We start from the raw sequence: 16,163 nt of genomic DNA on the forward strand, positions 1-16,163 counted from the left end.
TTGTTTGTTTACATTTTTATTATTAATTTAAAGTCTCACTCTCTGTGGATCACTTACAAATGCCTGTTGGGTAGTAGATCTCCTCACCAGGTATATTTTCTAGATTTATGGCTGTGATACTGGACTGAAGACATGGGGAGGTGTATTACATGAACTCTGCACATCAGTTTCTGACAGTAGTGATTATGGCTGAGGAGCAGGAACAGAAAAAATAGGCAAAAGTAGGTTACCCCCAACTCTGCTTAGTCTGGATGTCCTCCTCTGTTCATTTGATTTGGGGATGGCAAATAATGCCAGAGAACAGTTTTGTAGGACATGGGTACTGTGTGTGTTACTTAATTTTAGATAGAACCATTTACAGTCTTCTCTGTATCCCCAGGTAAGAAATCTTAGTCCAGTTGTAAAACTGCATGTAGCCTTTTATATTGTCCTTTGGCCTTGTTTGACTTGTCAGTCTTGGGCAGTCTGATGAAGGTTTGGCAACAGCAAGTCTTGTCTTGAATGAGGAGGACATTGCATGAACAACATGGCAGAGGGCTGCTTAGTTATTGCATGAACAGCATTTCAGTATTAGAACAAGAAATTTGTTGTTTTTTGATGCTATGTAAACGTGTCATTTTTCATGGCTTAAACTGCCCATTTAAGGCTTTGTGTAAACCTCTCAGAAAGCCCATTAGCTGCTGTGTCTGCCAGAGGGCAGACATTGTATATTGAAAGCTATGTCTGGAAGGCAGCTTCTGTAAATTGAGGGCCATTATCATTTACTAGTTGCTGTCGCACACCATTTCCGTGAAAAGGTGACTTAGTGCACAAGTAGTTTGTCCAGAAGTGTTAGCCCTCATGATAAAGACCACTGGCCATTTGGAACATGTGTCAGCAAACACCAAAAATATTGTCCCCATAAGTGGCTTTGCAAAATCAACATGGAGTTGCTCCTTCAGTATGTAGGCCATTCCCATAGATGCAGTGGTGTATGTTCTTTCTCATTATGGACATCTTGCTGACAGTACTGTTCATTGTCAGCTATTCTAGTTTTTAAACAGTTTTTGGCTATTCTAGTTTTTCTAGCCAGTGTCTTCATTTTCACTAATCCTAGATAACTTTAATAGTTCTTCTAACACTGATCGTAATGCAGTGGGTATGATGATCTTTACCCCCACATTATACAGCCGGAATATAAGCAAGTTCATTTCATTTTGGGTAACAGTCATCTAACAAAGATTTGTGTTTTGCTGTCCACTCAGTTTGTGTCACAATATACACTTACGATGAAACTTTGACATGACTGGATTTGATCGTAATGCAGTGGGTATGATGATCTTTACCCCCACATTATACAGCCGGAATATAAGCAAGTTCATTTCATTTTGGGTAACAGTCATCTAACAAAGATTTGTGTTTGGCTGTCCACTCAGTTTGTGTCACAATATACACTTACGATGAAACTTTGACATGACTGGATTCTGCTTCTACCATGCATCTTCCTCTTCATATTTATCAGTTGCCGTCTTTAGTGGTAATTGAGACAACCCATCTGCATTTGCTTTACAAGAACTACATTTAAGTGCATTTAGCACTGAGATTATGCTTTGCAGTCAGGAAAAAGATAAATTGTTAAGCATTTTCCACATGTTGCTAGCATGAGACCTGATCATAACAGTGCTAAGGGGGTGCTTAAAAAATTTAAGACCCCCAAAATGCTGATATGATCAGGTCTCGCATGAGGGACTTGTAGCAGACAGTGCCTGATAGCAACGGACAACTGCAGAAGGCAAAACAGCTTTTAAAAACTGTTAAAACTTCAGTTTGCTGCATTTATATACAAAGTGTACCAAAACAAGGTGTGTAACTGTTTCTAAATCTGTTAGTTCTGCAGAGTGGTAATTTTAATTTTGCAGCTGTCTGATTTACAGTGCAAAGTGCTTCACTTTCAAAGACTTTGAAAGCCTGTAAAACACTTTATGCTCCTCAACTTTTTTTTTCCTGTAGCTGGTAGTACATGGAGCAGATAAAGCTGCATGCACTATAATTTATCATTCGGTTACAGATCTTAACTCTTTATTATGTGTTCTTGACATGGATGCCAAGGGTAGTCTCTTGAGCTTTGGTCTGAAGGTGAATTTCTTTGCATTCATGTCTCGAGTACATAATAAACTTGTTATGGTCAGAGACTTAAACGTAGTCCTCTGTATACTCCATTTTGTATTGGTCAACTCAAAAAAGAAAAAGTTTGTCTTTGTGTTTGGCAGCTGGTTTGGTTTGAATTTCCTTTTGCAAGCTAAAGATAGAGCTCAGCAGCTGATGGTCTGTAGTAAGTGTAAACTGGTACTGGTTGCCTCTCAAGTCAGTTTGGGCATAATTGTTCTCATTTATAAATAAGGAATGTTGAAATGTTGAAAGCCAGTGCTTTTGGCCTCACATTGTCCTCTTCATAACAGACAGCATCACTGCCCTAGTGCCCTATGGGGAGGCATCACAAGCCAGCATCACTGAAAGGGGTGGACTGTAGTGCATCAGGACCATATCAGATGCATCTGTTCCTTGGCATACCACCTTGCTGTACGTCATTTAGATGATGCGGTATGGTTGTCAGATTTGGCAAGAATTTGTCACAATAATCCATAATCCTCAAGAATGGTATTAGCTGTGAAACATTTTTTGGGTATGAAGACTGACTTTTTTACCTTGGTATATAGAGTGCCCTTTGACAACTAAAACATGCCCACAATACAAGACAGTGGACTTCAGGAGCTCACATTTCTTCGACCCAGCTCTGTGTACCTACTTCTCTGATCTTTGAAGACTCTTTTGAGGTTCTTCAAGTGCTCCTGTTGTGTAACTCTAGTGATGGTGATATCATCAGGACTTCTAGTGATGATGATATCATCAGGAATCCCTAGAGGACATGATCCACTGCTTGTGCCAAATAACTGGGGCAAGTTACCCCAGACACTGTTCTGTTGTAATAGTAGGAACCCTTCATGGTGTCAAGTGTTAGGAACACATTTGAATCTTCCATCTCCTTGTGGAGGTAGGCATCAGCTACTTTGATGTCGGAAAAGAATTGCCCACCAAAGAGACCAACAGGTGTCTTCAGTTATTGGTAAAATATACTGTTCAGCTTTTAATACCAGTTTAATTGTGACTTTTAAGGCTCCATAAATTCTGACTTTGCCATTTTATTTTTACTGCAAGGACTACCGGTGCTGCCCATGGATTCAGTCCACTCTTGAAAGAATTCCATCTGTTTCTAGCTGATCCAGTATGCTTTCCATCCACTGGCTGCAAAGAAAAGGTACTAAATGTGCCTTGTAAAACCATAAAGAAACATTTTCTGTCTGCATAATGTTATCCTTACTGTGCTGAGGGGACCATTGCCACTTAAGTACAGAAGTATCGTCTCTCAATAACGGTTCTAATTTTTCCTCAGTCTTTTGATACAGTGCTTTCAGTCACGGATTACTGTATTTCTTTCCAGTTAAGTCTCCACTTTCTTAATCAGTCATGATACTATAAGAGCACACCACCAGTTTGTGTAATGTGCAAGTCTAACACTTCCCTTTGGCTATTATACTCAAGTGTCACAGGCAGCATTCCAAGAGGTTTAACTTTTTCAGCAGTGTATGCTTTGTGGATAACAGAAGATGGGCTCTTTTTTTCATAAAATACTTTTAATAGTTATGTTAAAATACTGCTGTAACAGCTAAACTTGTGCCAAACTTCATTTTTACTATATGTCCACTTAATTTTGGTTACAGCAAAAATTTAAACTAAATAATTCCACATTGGCCAATACAGCTCCAGTATCATTTTTTAGGAACGTCTGCAACATTATACACATTTTGCTTTTCCCATGATGAATTTTGTCTTTCACCTTACCGTTGCATCAGCATTTCTGAATATAGCCTGTCTTATGGCACTGTTTGCATGCTTCAGTTTTGAATTTGCACTGAAAAGGAAGATGGAACCTTCACCCACAGTGATAGCATGGCTTCTTATTTGTAGTTTTTACTTTCACCATTTTATTTACATTAATTTTAATTATATCTTCTAATTCCAGAGCATTTGTAGTAGCAGTTTCAATGGAAACTGCAGTCTTCACTGTTCATTTAAATGTTAAATCTGCATAGGTTAATGGTCTCTTGATTTTCTCTCCTTGCACATCAAATGATTACATAAGGCATCATTTATTAAGCAGTTATCGAACTGACAATGTTTTAGTCTTTTTCCCCCATTTCTACCACTCAAGCTACAACTGCATTTCCTTTGTTTAATTTCTCCAGTTCTTTTGGGCTTCTAATACCATGATGGGAATGGATCCCATTCTTAAGTCAAAGTACAATTAAAGTTCATTAAATTAGTATTGTTTCAGTCTTTGATGTTAGTCAGAAGTGTTCTTCACAGCACCTGCAATGTGCCCAGAAATAATTCCTTCTGCAATTCATATGGAGTTTCGTGTATCGATAACATATCTAAGTACCACTGTAAATTCCTTTTTATAACACCCATTGCTCCTGCTACTATTGGAACTGTGTGGGTATCTTTCCTCTCCATTGCCCTCATTTCAGCCTCCAAATCCTGGTTATTTTATGACTTTGTGTCTTTCTGTAAATAAGACACTGTCTTCTTTTCAAGCACTACTGTATCTGGCTTTCTCGCATCTATTTTTTTGAACTGTTGGTAATGGGTGATCACATGCAATATAAACTTCGTTTTCTGCAATATTTTGTGGCTCATGTTTCCAATGTTTGCACAATCTTCAATGCAACAGTCTTTCCACATTATTATGTCTTTCAGTATACAGTCCTTCTGCCATTAGTATATCACAGCCAGCAACAAGATATGCAACTTTTTCCAGTTCTGTTTTACAAAACCTACATTTGTCTGTTGCTCCCACATGTTCAATGGACTTTGTAAACCAATGTGTACGTAGTCCACTGTCTTGGACCGACAGTAATAACCTTTCATTTTTTGGTTTAATTTCACCTGTGCTTAATCATTCCTGCATTCAGTCCTGATTGACATGAGGTTGTTCCCAAATGTTTTTGTACTTGCAACTATATGCCTCTTCCACATGTCTTGCCTTCTCATCTGATCCTTCTCCTTATATTCTTTCATTTTTTGGCACATTCAGTTGTTGCCTTATTTTTATCTTCTGGTTTGATTTCCATTCCCACTTGACACCAATATGTTTCTGCTAAACTAAGCAGGGCAGTCATCTTAGATTTATTCTCCTCATGTTTTAAAACTTTCACTATGTTTGACTCTTGTGAGGTCAGCAGATATGCATGCAGTCCTACGATTGCAGATCTGTACATGTAATTGATTTCGAGGAGGCCCATACCTCCTTCAGAGCAAGGAATATATTGGTATACACTATTTTTTATAAAACATTTGTTAAGCATGTATTTTTCCTGTCTTTCTGTCCAACTGATCCAATACCTTTTGAAGCCTGTCATCACTCCAAAACTGTAAGTTAGGATGGAAAGTGCAAACTGGTTTATAACTTGGACCTTGTTTCTAGATTTCAGAGATGTTTTCAGTATTAATTTTAGTCTTCTAAAATATTCCTTACTAAGTTTTATTCACATTTGTTCATGTTTTATTGTCGAACCTTCAATTCCCTAGTATTTATACACCCCCTCTTGCTCAAGTTCTTTTATATCACATTCCTGTCCCAGACTGTTCTTGGTGCTGCAGCTTTCCAGCTTTAAAGGTTGTTTTTGCACATTTATCAAGACCAAATGACATTCTTATGTCATCGGAACTGCTTTAAAGGTTGCTTTTGCACATTTATCAAGACCAAATGACATTCTTATGTCATCGGAAAAAGTTTTGACCACTTGAAGTTGTGCTTTCAGTTCCTCATCTTATGGACTATACAGTTTTAAATCATCCACAAAAAGAAAATGAGATGTCTGTACACTTTGTTGTTCTCTGGCAGCCAAATTGTAGCCATGACCTAATCTGCTAAGTAGATGGCTTAATAGGTTAAGGGCCAGACAGAAGAGCAGCGGTGACAGAGTCACCCTGGAATATCCCCCTTTGAATTGTTATCCCTGGAATAATAATTTGTCCTTTATTATGGCTTAACTGCAAAGTGGTTTGCCACTGTTTCATGCTTGCTGTAATGTAATTGATTAAATCTTATATATTTTTAAGCACTTTTTTTATCCATGAATGTGGGATACTTCAAATGCTCTTTTTTTTTTTTTTTTTTTTTTTTTTTTTTTTTTTTTTTTGTAGTCTATTCATGCCATACTTAGATTCTTCCCTTTTTGCAATTCTCCATTATGGCTTTTTAACAATAAATGATCCTTTGTGCCATATGACTTTCTTTTGTTACTGTTTTGTTCTATTGCCATGATTGACTTTTCTTCTAAATGATTATAAACTCTTTCTGCATCAGTTGCAGTGTATAGTTTATATATCGTTGGAAGGCAAGTTATTGGTCTGTATTATTTAGGATAGCTTGCAGGTTAGCTCCTAAGGAGTATTGTTTTTCCTGTTCTTAACCAAATTGGCATCTGTTTGGGGTGCACGTATAAATAGTTCTTACTCATGGCTAAATCTTCATGTAAGGCTGTTAATACTTTTAGCCAGAAGTTAGGTACTGCATCTGGGCATGGGGTTTTCCAGTTAGGAGCTTTTCTTAACTTTGTTTCAATTTCTCTGGCCATTCCTGCATCCCATTTTATATCCTGTACATTTGAACTTCTTATTCTTTCTTTTACTTATTCTGCTTGACATCTTTGTTATGTTCTATAGGATCGTTATAGATGTTTCTCCAAAATGTTATCTGTTTCTTATTTTTTTGTTGGTGTTTTAATTCCTTTTGCCTTATTTCCCAATTCTCTGTTAAACATTTTTGGGTTATCTATAAATTGCTTATTTTGTACTTTTCCTTTATATTTATCTGCATATCTTTTTAAGTTTTTTCTGCCTGCGCTGATATTTTTAGCTTATTAGTTTATTTTTAGTTTATTATTTGGGGTAGTGCACAATAGACCCTTATCTGTTCTGATACTGCACGTTGCTTTTATTGCGTCTATCTTTCAGAGGATTTTTGTTTCTTTTCCCTCTTCTGTACTCTTCTAGCACAGACACTTCTTGTCTTAATTGCTTTATAGTTTTCTGTATTTGGTAATTCCATGATGGCATTTGATTCCCCCCTTCCTATCTGCCCTGTGTTTTTGTGTTAAGACTGTATCTGGTATTAATTTAGCTGTACAGTAATATATCCTAGTTAGTTCTGTTACATTGCAAGAGTTTCTGGAAGCAGTCTTGATTACTGTGTTCATTTGTTTTATCACACGTCTAACATTTTGGGTCTCCTTGACTTACCGTAGTCTGTTTCATTTACAGTCATTTCCATTCTAGTCCTGACTTGCAGTAATATTTTTCCACTCTTTCCAGCTTTTAACTCTACCCAGTCATCTAGAGGTGTCCCCTCAGCACCTTATTACGTCTCCTGTCTACAATATTTACAAAATAAAACTTGAAACATCCATCCTGTAAGAAAGTACGTCTTATTCAATTGTATACCTAATTGGTGCAACTGATAGTATTCATTACTGATAGTGGCGTGCACACCTTGCCTGGACAGTTCCATAAGCCCCCTCTTAACACCAAATCGAATCCCAGAGGTAAAATAACAATAAATATAAGGAGAAACTACCATTATTGAATTCACCTGGTTTTCTTTTCATTTTACTTTGGCTTTCACTGCAAATATGTATTTGTTACTTACAGTTCTGCTGGTAGTTTAAACAAAGTAATTACTCCGTAAAAATCTTTCAAGGGAAACCATGTCATTCTAGTAAATTGCAAGCTTGCGGATTGTTTTTATTTTATTTTTTTTAACCTCTGTATCTCTCTGACCTAGTTTTACCTGCTCCGTTCGCCCTTTGCTTCGCTCAGGCCCACTCTGCTTTCCTCCCCTACCCCCATTACCTACCCACCCCCACCACACCTAAACTTTCTTCCAGTAAGCACACCAACATAAACCGATTAACCAATCAAAAAAGCTAGTAATAAAAGGACAATCCAATTGAACTAATTTACCAACCCCTACAATACCACTACTAAGACAAACTACCAATTTAATACAAAACAATCTAAAACAAAGTCACATAACAACAAAATAAAAAGTCACATAACAAAATATCATAACAATTCCTTTCTACTTGTCCCCACTTCACCAATATGTTAACATTATACACCACGGCTCTATTACTGTTGTCAGTAGCAGCACATTTAACTTCCTACCACATCAGACTAAATGATACAAGTGGTACCCATCCTGCCCCACTCCCCTATCCACAAAAATAAACTAAATAGCATCAGCATATCCCCCTCTATGTTTAATACTACCTCCATACAACAAGCTTCATTCACCCTACTTCCCCGACAGCGTACTCCCCATATTTCCATGAAATATCACTGGTACTTAATTAAAATACTGTAATACCTAACACATATAGCAACTAAACTAACCCTTAGTGGAGACATCCACCTTAAACCCTGGACCAAAAAAATACACAAATAATATACCCCACCCATATCCACCCAGCCACTCGCTTAATTTAATAAACCTTCACAGAAAGACACCTGACATTAATATTAGAAGCATTACAAATGAAATCCAAGACCTACATGCCATTCTCTGTCGTTACACAGCAGACGTTGTCATAGTTACCAAGACGTGGCTAAAACCAGAAACTAGTGATAATAAAATTCTTGCACTTGGATATAACATTCTTAGGGCAGACAGAAATGGTAAAAGAGGAGGTGGTATAGCCATTCTATTCAAAAACAACTTTACCATAGAAGCCGTTAATCATAATGCCCTCAACTTTGATAATGCTGAAATGATTTATGTAAAACTAAAGGTAAATATTAAAAAGTATATAAATATTATAGGAATCTGTATACCACCGGGAAACAACCTCCCCACTATGGAAAACATATTCTTTTGGACATCTAAAACTCTGCCCCAGGAAACATTAATAGTTGGGAATTTTAATATAGACTGTTTATGCTGTAATTCTCAAAACCCCACTAATCACATTAACCTTCATGGCTTCACCCAAATTATACAAACAACAACCAGAATTGATAAGTCATCTAATGGACACTCCATCCTCGACTGGATTTTAACAAACAGACCTACTCTCTCCTTTCACTCTGGCTGCCTCCCAGACAGCCTCAGTGACCATCTCCCAATCTTTTTACTCAGACAGCAAATCAACCCAACTAAACAGCCTAATTGGCATCTTATAAGGAACAAGAAACATTTTAACCCCCAAAACTTCATCTCCACCCTCAAACTCTACAGTTGGTCTCCATTTAAGCACCTGCCCTTAGAAGAGGCTATTCAGTATTTTAAATATCTTAAACATCCATGCAGCACCTAGAACTATAAGAATAAAAGCCAACTATGCCCCGTGGTTAAGTAAGGAAACCAGGGCACTACTAAAATTGAGAGATAAGGCCTGAGCATAGTTCCTCAAAACCACAAACAAAGCTGCAAAACAGACATACTGTGAGCTCAGAAATAAGGCAAAAAGACAAGTTTAAACAAGACAAGATTAAGTACTGACATAATATCCAAATTAAACATCACAACAACCCCCAAAAGTTCTGGTCAACTATTAGTAAAATTCTTCTACCAGGCAGTTCTAGCACACACCCCCAGCTACTACCAACAGTGCTGACAACATGCCACCCAGTTCAATAAATACTTTACAGAAACAATTTTAACTCTTTCAAATAACTGCAGCACCACTCTTACTCTAGTCCCTTCTACATTTAATAATAATGATAATTCCTTTACATTTAATCCTGTCTCAACAGACTTGATAAAAAAATGCTCAGAAAACTAAAACCTACCACCCTACCAGCTGACAAACTACCCACAGACTATGTTAGACTTGCTGCCAATGCAATCACCTACCCTGTATCCATAGTCATTAACAGATCCATCTCTGAACACCATGTTCCTGCTATATGGAAAACCTCCCATATTATCCCATTACATAAAGTGGGTAAATCAACAGCATTGTTTCATTATCGGCCATTCACCATGCTCTCAACCCTAAAATTCTCAAGAGGTGTATACATGCACAAATCATGGACTACCTGCTAACTAACAAACTACTGTCAAACATTCAACATGGATTCCATCCCTGCCACAGCACTACTACTGCTCTAATGACCTTCACTAATCTTCATAGGAATAATGGCAAATTTCTATCCTCTATTTCTTGACCTTTCGAAAGCCTTTGATATGGTGTCACATAGCAAATTGATCACTGTACTAAATGACCCAAATCTAAGTTAAGCTACTCTTGCATGATTCCAAGACTGATCAACCAACAACAAGCCGTTCAGTGGCAGCAAAACCTCTCTGCTCTTCTGCCTGTGGCAGCAAAACCTTGCTGCTCTTCCGTCTGTTACCATAAGAGTTTCACAAGGATCAATCCTGGGTCCCCTACTGTTCTCACTATTTACTAACAAACTCCACACCTCAACGCAGCATGCCTTTTGTCATTCAGTACGCTGATGATTCCACACTATGTGTAGTGTCATCTCTATGACTCCAACTAATAACACAAGACTTTCTCAAAGGTGGAGACATTCCTAACTAATTTTCAACTAATTCTAAACCCCACTAAAACTACCTTCAACCTTCAAAGCACACTTTACCACTCTCTACTTTCAGTATCCTGTCCTTGAATAACACCAGCATTTCACCCATAACCCAAACTAAGTTATTAGGAGTAGTTATATATATAGTAACTTAAGATTTGATGTTCATATTGCACAAACTTATAAAGTACACAAAAAGCTGGACACCCTGTACAGAAACGGACAATTTCTTACTGACAATAGAAAAGCAACTATGGCTCAAACACATCTTATCTCAACTCTTCTCTATGCCTCATTCTCACCAACCTAAAGAAATCAGACTTGGCTAAATTAGAATCATGTTACAATAAAATTGCCAGGTTTGCCACAGATTCACCATGTAGGTCACAGCACTGCATAGCACTCAAGAAATGAACCAGTTAGAACTTACTCAACTTCTACTCTATAACCAACTCACTACAGCCCATACATTTCTAAACCACCCAGAGAAGATCTCTTACTTACAGAATTTCCTACTTTCTTACTCAAGTAACCACATCCTATGATCAAGTAATAAATCTCTATTGAAAGCAGTTAGTCAACAATGCTGCAGGTGACTCTGTCTACTCAAACTATATAGCCAAGAACTTGAATAAACTCCCTTCGCACATAACTGTTACTAACCTATTACACTTAAATATGCTTTATCTTGGCTATGCTCATGAAACACCCCTGGGTAAATAATATTTCTCACCCAAAATCCACACAGATATTTTCCAGCTCTGTACCTAAGTTACTAGAATTGAATAAAAACTATGTCAATTTACAAATTATATGTATATGTAAGTCATCTAGTGATATGTAACCCATAAATATGTTATCTGACAGTATTTACTGTATGTAAATATGGAGCCGCATTTATATGTTGCATGTACTTATTGAGATCTCTTATTTTAATAGACTGTTGTAATGTGTGCATTTTTCTATTACTTGTATATGTAAATGTGGACATTTTTTTACTTTATGTGGAGCTTTTCTCCCCGGGTCTCCAGTGAAAAAGAGCTTGCTTCCAGTCAGACTTTCCTGGTAAACAGATGTAAAATAAATAAATAATGTTTATCCATCTCTATTAAATCAAGCAACTCTTCTCTTAGATCATTTTCTTTTAAACTGAGGGAACATTCTTTGTTCATTTCTTGTGGGCATTATGCAGAAAGTTCCAGAGCATCTTCCTGTGCCACATTCTCTTCAGTTTCATCCTGTGTCATCTGTTGCTCTTTCATGTGGGAACTCACTTGCCTATCACTCCACAACATTGACTTCATCAGAGTTGCTACAGTTTTCTTTTCCTTCGCTTGCTGTGCAACTCCAACTGAACTTTTATACTCGTTTCCTACTGAAGGCTCCACAGTATCTTCATAATGCAACTGATAGATGTTTCCTTCCTGTTCCACTGGTTTCTTCTTAATTTGGGGGTTCATTATTCTATCCTGCTGTGGTGTTATCAGTTACATTTTCTTCACTAAATCTTTCACCCCACAGGTAATCCATAACCTCAGTTTCTATTTATTTAAATTCTTCATTACTAATTCTCTTTTCTACTTTCACCGTTTGTTTTATTTTTTGTAATGTAAAATTTTTCCATATTCAGATGCCTTTGCCTGTGTTTTTCTTCAAATATCTTCGGTGCTGCTCTTTTTGTATTAATTAATTTTGCTTTCTCCTTTGCATAGATGTTGCACTTTGGGAAAGAAAAAGAAGTTTAACAATACCCACATTTTTACTTTAGATGTCTCCTGCTCCTCCTGTTTCTCCTTACATGGGGGGCTCACTGTTCCATCATGCTGTGATATAACCTGTGTTAGACTTTCTACGCTAAATCCTTCACTTCACAGGTATTCCATAACTTCTGTTTCTGTTTTTTAATGTCTTCTTTACTAATCTTCTGTTCTACATTCCCTCTTTATCATCTTATTTTTTGTATTGTGAAATTTTCCATATCTCGGTGTCTTTGCCTGTATTTCTCTTTGAATATCTTTGGGACTGCTATTTTGTATTGATTAATTTAGCTTTCTCCTTTGCATAAATATTGCATCATATCAGATCTTTCTTTGCTTCCCATGTCCATATTTCTTTTTTATACCTTTCAAAAATCTCTAAATCCTGTTCTTCATATTTTCACACTTCCTCAGTCACTTCTTTTTCCAAACAGCCCACGGTTTCTTGGTCTGTATAATGTTTTTCATTAATTTTTTTGTATTAATGGACACACATTTGTATTTGAAGATTTTGACAGTTTTCTTGTGCAATACTTTTTCTTTCCTTAATTTCTCTTTGGAAATTCTGGACTTCTTGCATAATAGCAACAATACATAATTTCTTTCTTATTCTCAGTAGTCCACTCTGTTATCTTTATGGCGCTTTTTTTTTTTGGCCTATTAGGCTTTGTAATTTTTGTGGACTACTGTTTCATTTTACAACTGGGGGGGGGGGGGGGGGGCATCCTGTCCTAAACCTGGCCTAATCCCATTGTAGGAATGTTTCCATGCCTTTAGAATTCAACACTGTCATTTTTTCCAGTCCTGGGATTGGTGCACCTATCAGGATTGGGCACTTTTTATCCTGGGACTTGTGCACCCAGCTATCTTTTTTATTTTTTAACCTACTTCTGTCCATGATATATACTTTATAAAATACAGTCTATATATCAGTGTCATCTTGGTGAGATTTTGTAAAAACAGGTTCCACCTCATGAAAGTACTCACCAAGACATGAGTATGGATTCACTTCCAGCAATTCTACTCACCTTTGCTTATTGATTTTATCATCTCTCCATTCCTTCAGTTTGAGTGTGCTTTTGTGGTACCTGAATCATTCTGCAGTGAACAGAAGCTTGGAAGACAAGTGGTCTTGCATCACTTGCACTAACGCATGAAATCTTCTTTTTCAGGCCAATAAAGACAGTACAGTTCCAGTAAGTGTGTGATTTTGGAGCTGTTCAACTATACAGCCTATGTGCTTTTTGATGCCATGACATTTAATCATGTTCTTGTGTTTTTATCATTGGGCATCTCATGTACAATAAAGTATTTTTGCAGTCTATCAAACACATCTGTTTTACCAGTGTACATCATGGCAGTGCCTTCCAGTTACTGTCATTGCATTTTCACCTTGGATTCTCTTGTAGTTACACATATCTTGTCATTTTAATATTTTACACCTGTATCTTTACCAATTTACTTTTTCACCTTTAGGTGGTAACATTAATTTTGATCTACTGTTTTAGTCTACTTTATCTGACAACACTGATATTCAGTCATAAGAAATATTGTTGTCATTTTCTAATTGGTTAACCATCTTGGCCTAGGTCATACTTTAAAATAGTGCTTGGACCAGTGCACTTAGCTGGATAAGAAATGTAAAAATAAAATACAAATTAAATAAATTAAAATGAATTCACTAAGTTTGTTTGTGTCTTTCGGCTTTTCCCGGTTAGGGGTCGCCACAGCGGAACTCCGGTCCGCTAATGATTGGCAATAGAGTTTTACGTGCTGGCTTGCTGGGCCTAACGCACAACTTTCAACGAAGGAACGCCCGTTCACGCATGTCGCCACACAGAAGACGCTCTAACTGAGAATCGAACGGGCAACATCTAACTGTGAGATGACAACGCTACCGCAGCACCACCACCGCAAAATGAATTCACTAAGTAATTAATTAAATTGGGCATAAGTTGTACTGTTTCTTAGTGTTTTTTTCTCGAGATCAAAGTGCAAGGCATTATTATTTAGCTTGCAGTAAATCTGTTTGAAGTAGACGTTGACAATAGAGTAGACATCAGCCATGCACACTACTGTTGCCACTAATTAAGTGCAATAGTTAATGCAGATTGTACTTTAACTGTAATGCTTTGCTCAGTTTTATCTCAAGTTGGTCACATGAAAAAATGTGTAGCACTTTTCTCCCTTGTCTTCAGGTGAAAATATACTCTTCCTCTTTTGACTTTGCCTTCATGTGACAGGAGGCAAGTTAGCAAACAACAAGAAAGCAAAGACAAATTTGTTCAGTCAGCTGCTTCTCTCAGATAAAAGATGCAAGAGTAGATTTGGGGGCCTTCTGGTTTTTAAGACGGACATTGGTCTCCTGGTATAAAAGTCAGAAAAGCAAAATCCTGAGTCTGTGAACTGTAGATATGAAAGCTTACAAAAACCTCAGCGGGTGAAATACCTTTATAGATTTGCATTATCAGAGAAAAGATTATAAGGCATCTTTTGGTTTATTTTAAGGCTGTTATGAAAGAAATATCTGAGTGTTTCTGCAATCTGAAAAGTCAGATGTAGTTCTCAGTTCTGTTAGGCTGTAGTTGTAATCTGATGACAAAAATACAGAGTTATTTATGTGCCCTTTCTTATAACACAGAAGCTCTGGGGGTCATTAAGCAGTGTGTGGCACAAGTAGTGTTTTATCGGCAGCCTATCTGACATTTTTGGATGTATATCCAAAATGATCATTGAGTTGAGCAGAATAAGAAATGTCTGTATAGTGAAGAAAAACATACTAAAAGCATCTTCATTTGGTGTTCTGATTATTGTGTTAATCAAGCTATAACATGATTTGAATTTCAAGAAACACAGTGAATTTTTGTTTCTTAAGTTTCTAAGAACTGTTTTCTTTTTTGTGTTTTTGGTATAAGAAGGGTGATAGAGTTTTCACAACCGGCACGATCACTGGTGGCTATGCAGAGTATTCTGTAGCATCCGTTGATACTGTGTACCCATTGCCAGATAACCTCACATTCAAGCAAGGAGCTGCTGTTGGAATTCCATTCTTCACTGCATATCGAGCACTTTTTCACAAGTAAGCTATTAACTTTTAAGCATTTTATAGTGTCTTATACATACCTGGCCAAAAAGCCTTTCACTGGACAAAATGCCTTCAAAGAATTTAACCATTTGTTTTCCTGGTAAGTGGCTGACCATCTTCCATTTGCAATGCTCCAAGCTATTTACTGGCATTTCCTGCAAGTATCACAAAATTTTTGAAAAGCAGCATTCAAATTGCAGACTTGATTTTAAACCAGAAATATGAGATTTTTTGCCAAAAAGCTGACATATTTGCCAAGCAGCCTGAAGATGAAAGGCAGTAGTGAGCAAGAATATCTAAATGGCCAAAATATATGAGCCAGAAAAAAGTACAGGTCTGTAATATGTGGCTGATAAAATATGCCCAAATTCCATTCAAATATTCAGGGTTATGTCCTGTAACCTGGCTTCTTCATAACACATCAGAGCTGATGTAAATATCTGTACTAGGTTAAAGAAATATTTTTAATTGTTTCCTAAGGTATATGAAAGGTTATAAGAAGTATTCTTGACTGAAAGCTACATTATCTTGAACCTCACATGAGGAACAGGGAAAATTAACCAAGTGAGGGATGCTAAGCCACCAGGTATTTCTGGCATCGTGTCTATCTAGAACTATTAAACATTCTCAACTTGTGTTAGTGTATAAGACTGATTGGACCCAAGTGTGTA

The 16,163-nt window shown here is 37.0% G+C and overlaps 1 protein-coding gene across 1 annotated transcript in view; it reads left to right on the forward strand.

Annotated features, from left to right (window-relative positions):
- The window catches only part of CRYZ (crystallin zeta), a 233,433-nt gene that overhangs the window by 62,091 nt on the left and 155,179 nt on the right, over positions 1–16,163 (forward strand). The window contains exon 4 of the mRNA XM_044085797.1: positions 15,323–15,486. Coding sequence (XP_043941732.1) covers positions 15,323–15,486 — 164 coding nt within the window. The remainder of the gene's footprint in view (positions 1–15,322; positions 15,487–16,163) is intronic.

This window comes from Protopterus annectens, chromosome 10.part0 (genome assembly GCF_019279795.1).
Source record: "Protopterus annectens isolate FY-2018-M chromosome 10.part0, PAN1.0, whole genome shotgun sequence".
Taxonomy (NCBI): domain Eukaryota; kingdom Metazoa; phylum Chordata; order Ceratodontiformes; family Protopteridae; genus Protopterus; species Protopterus annectens.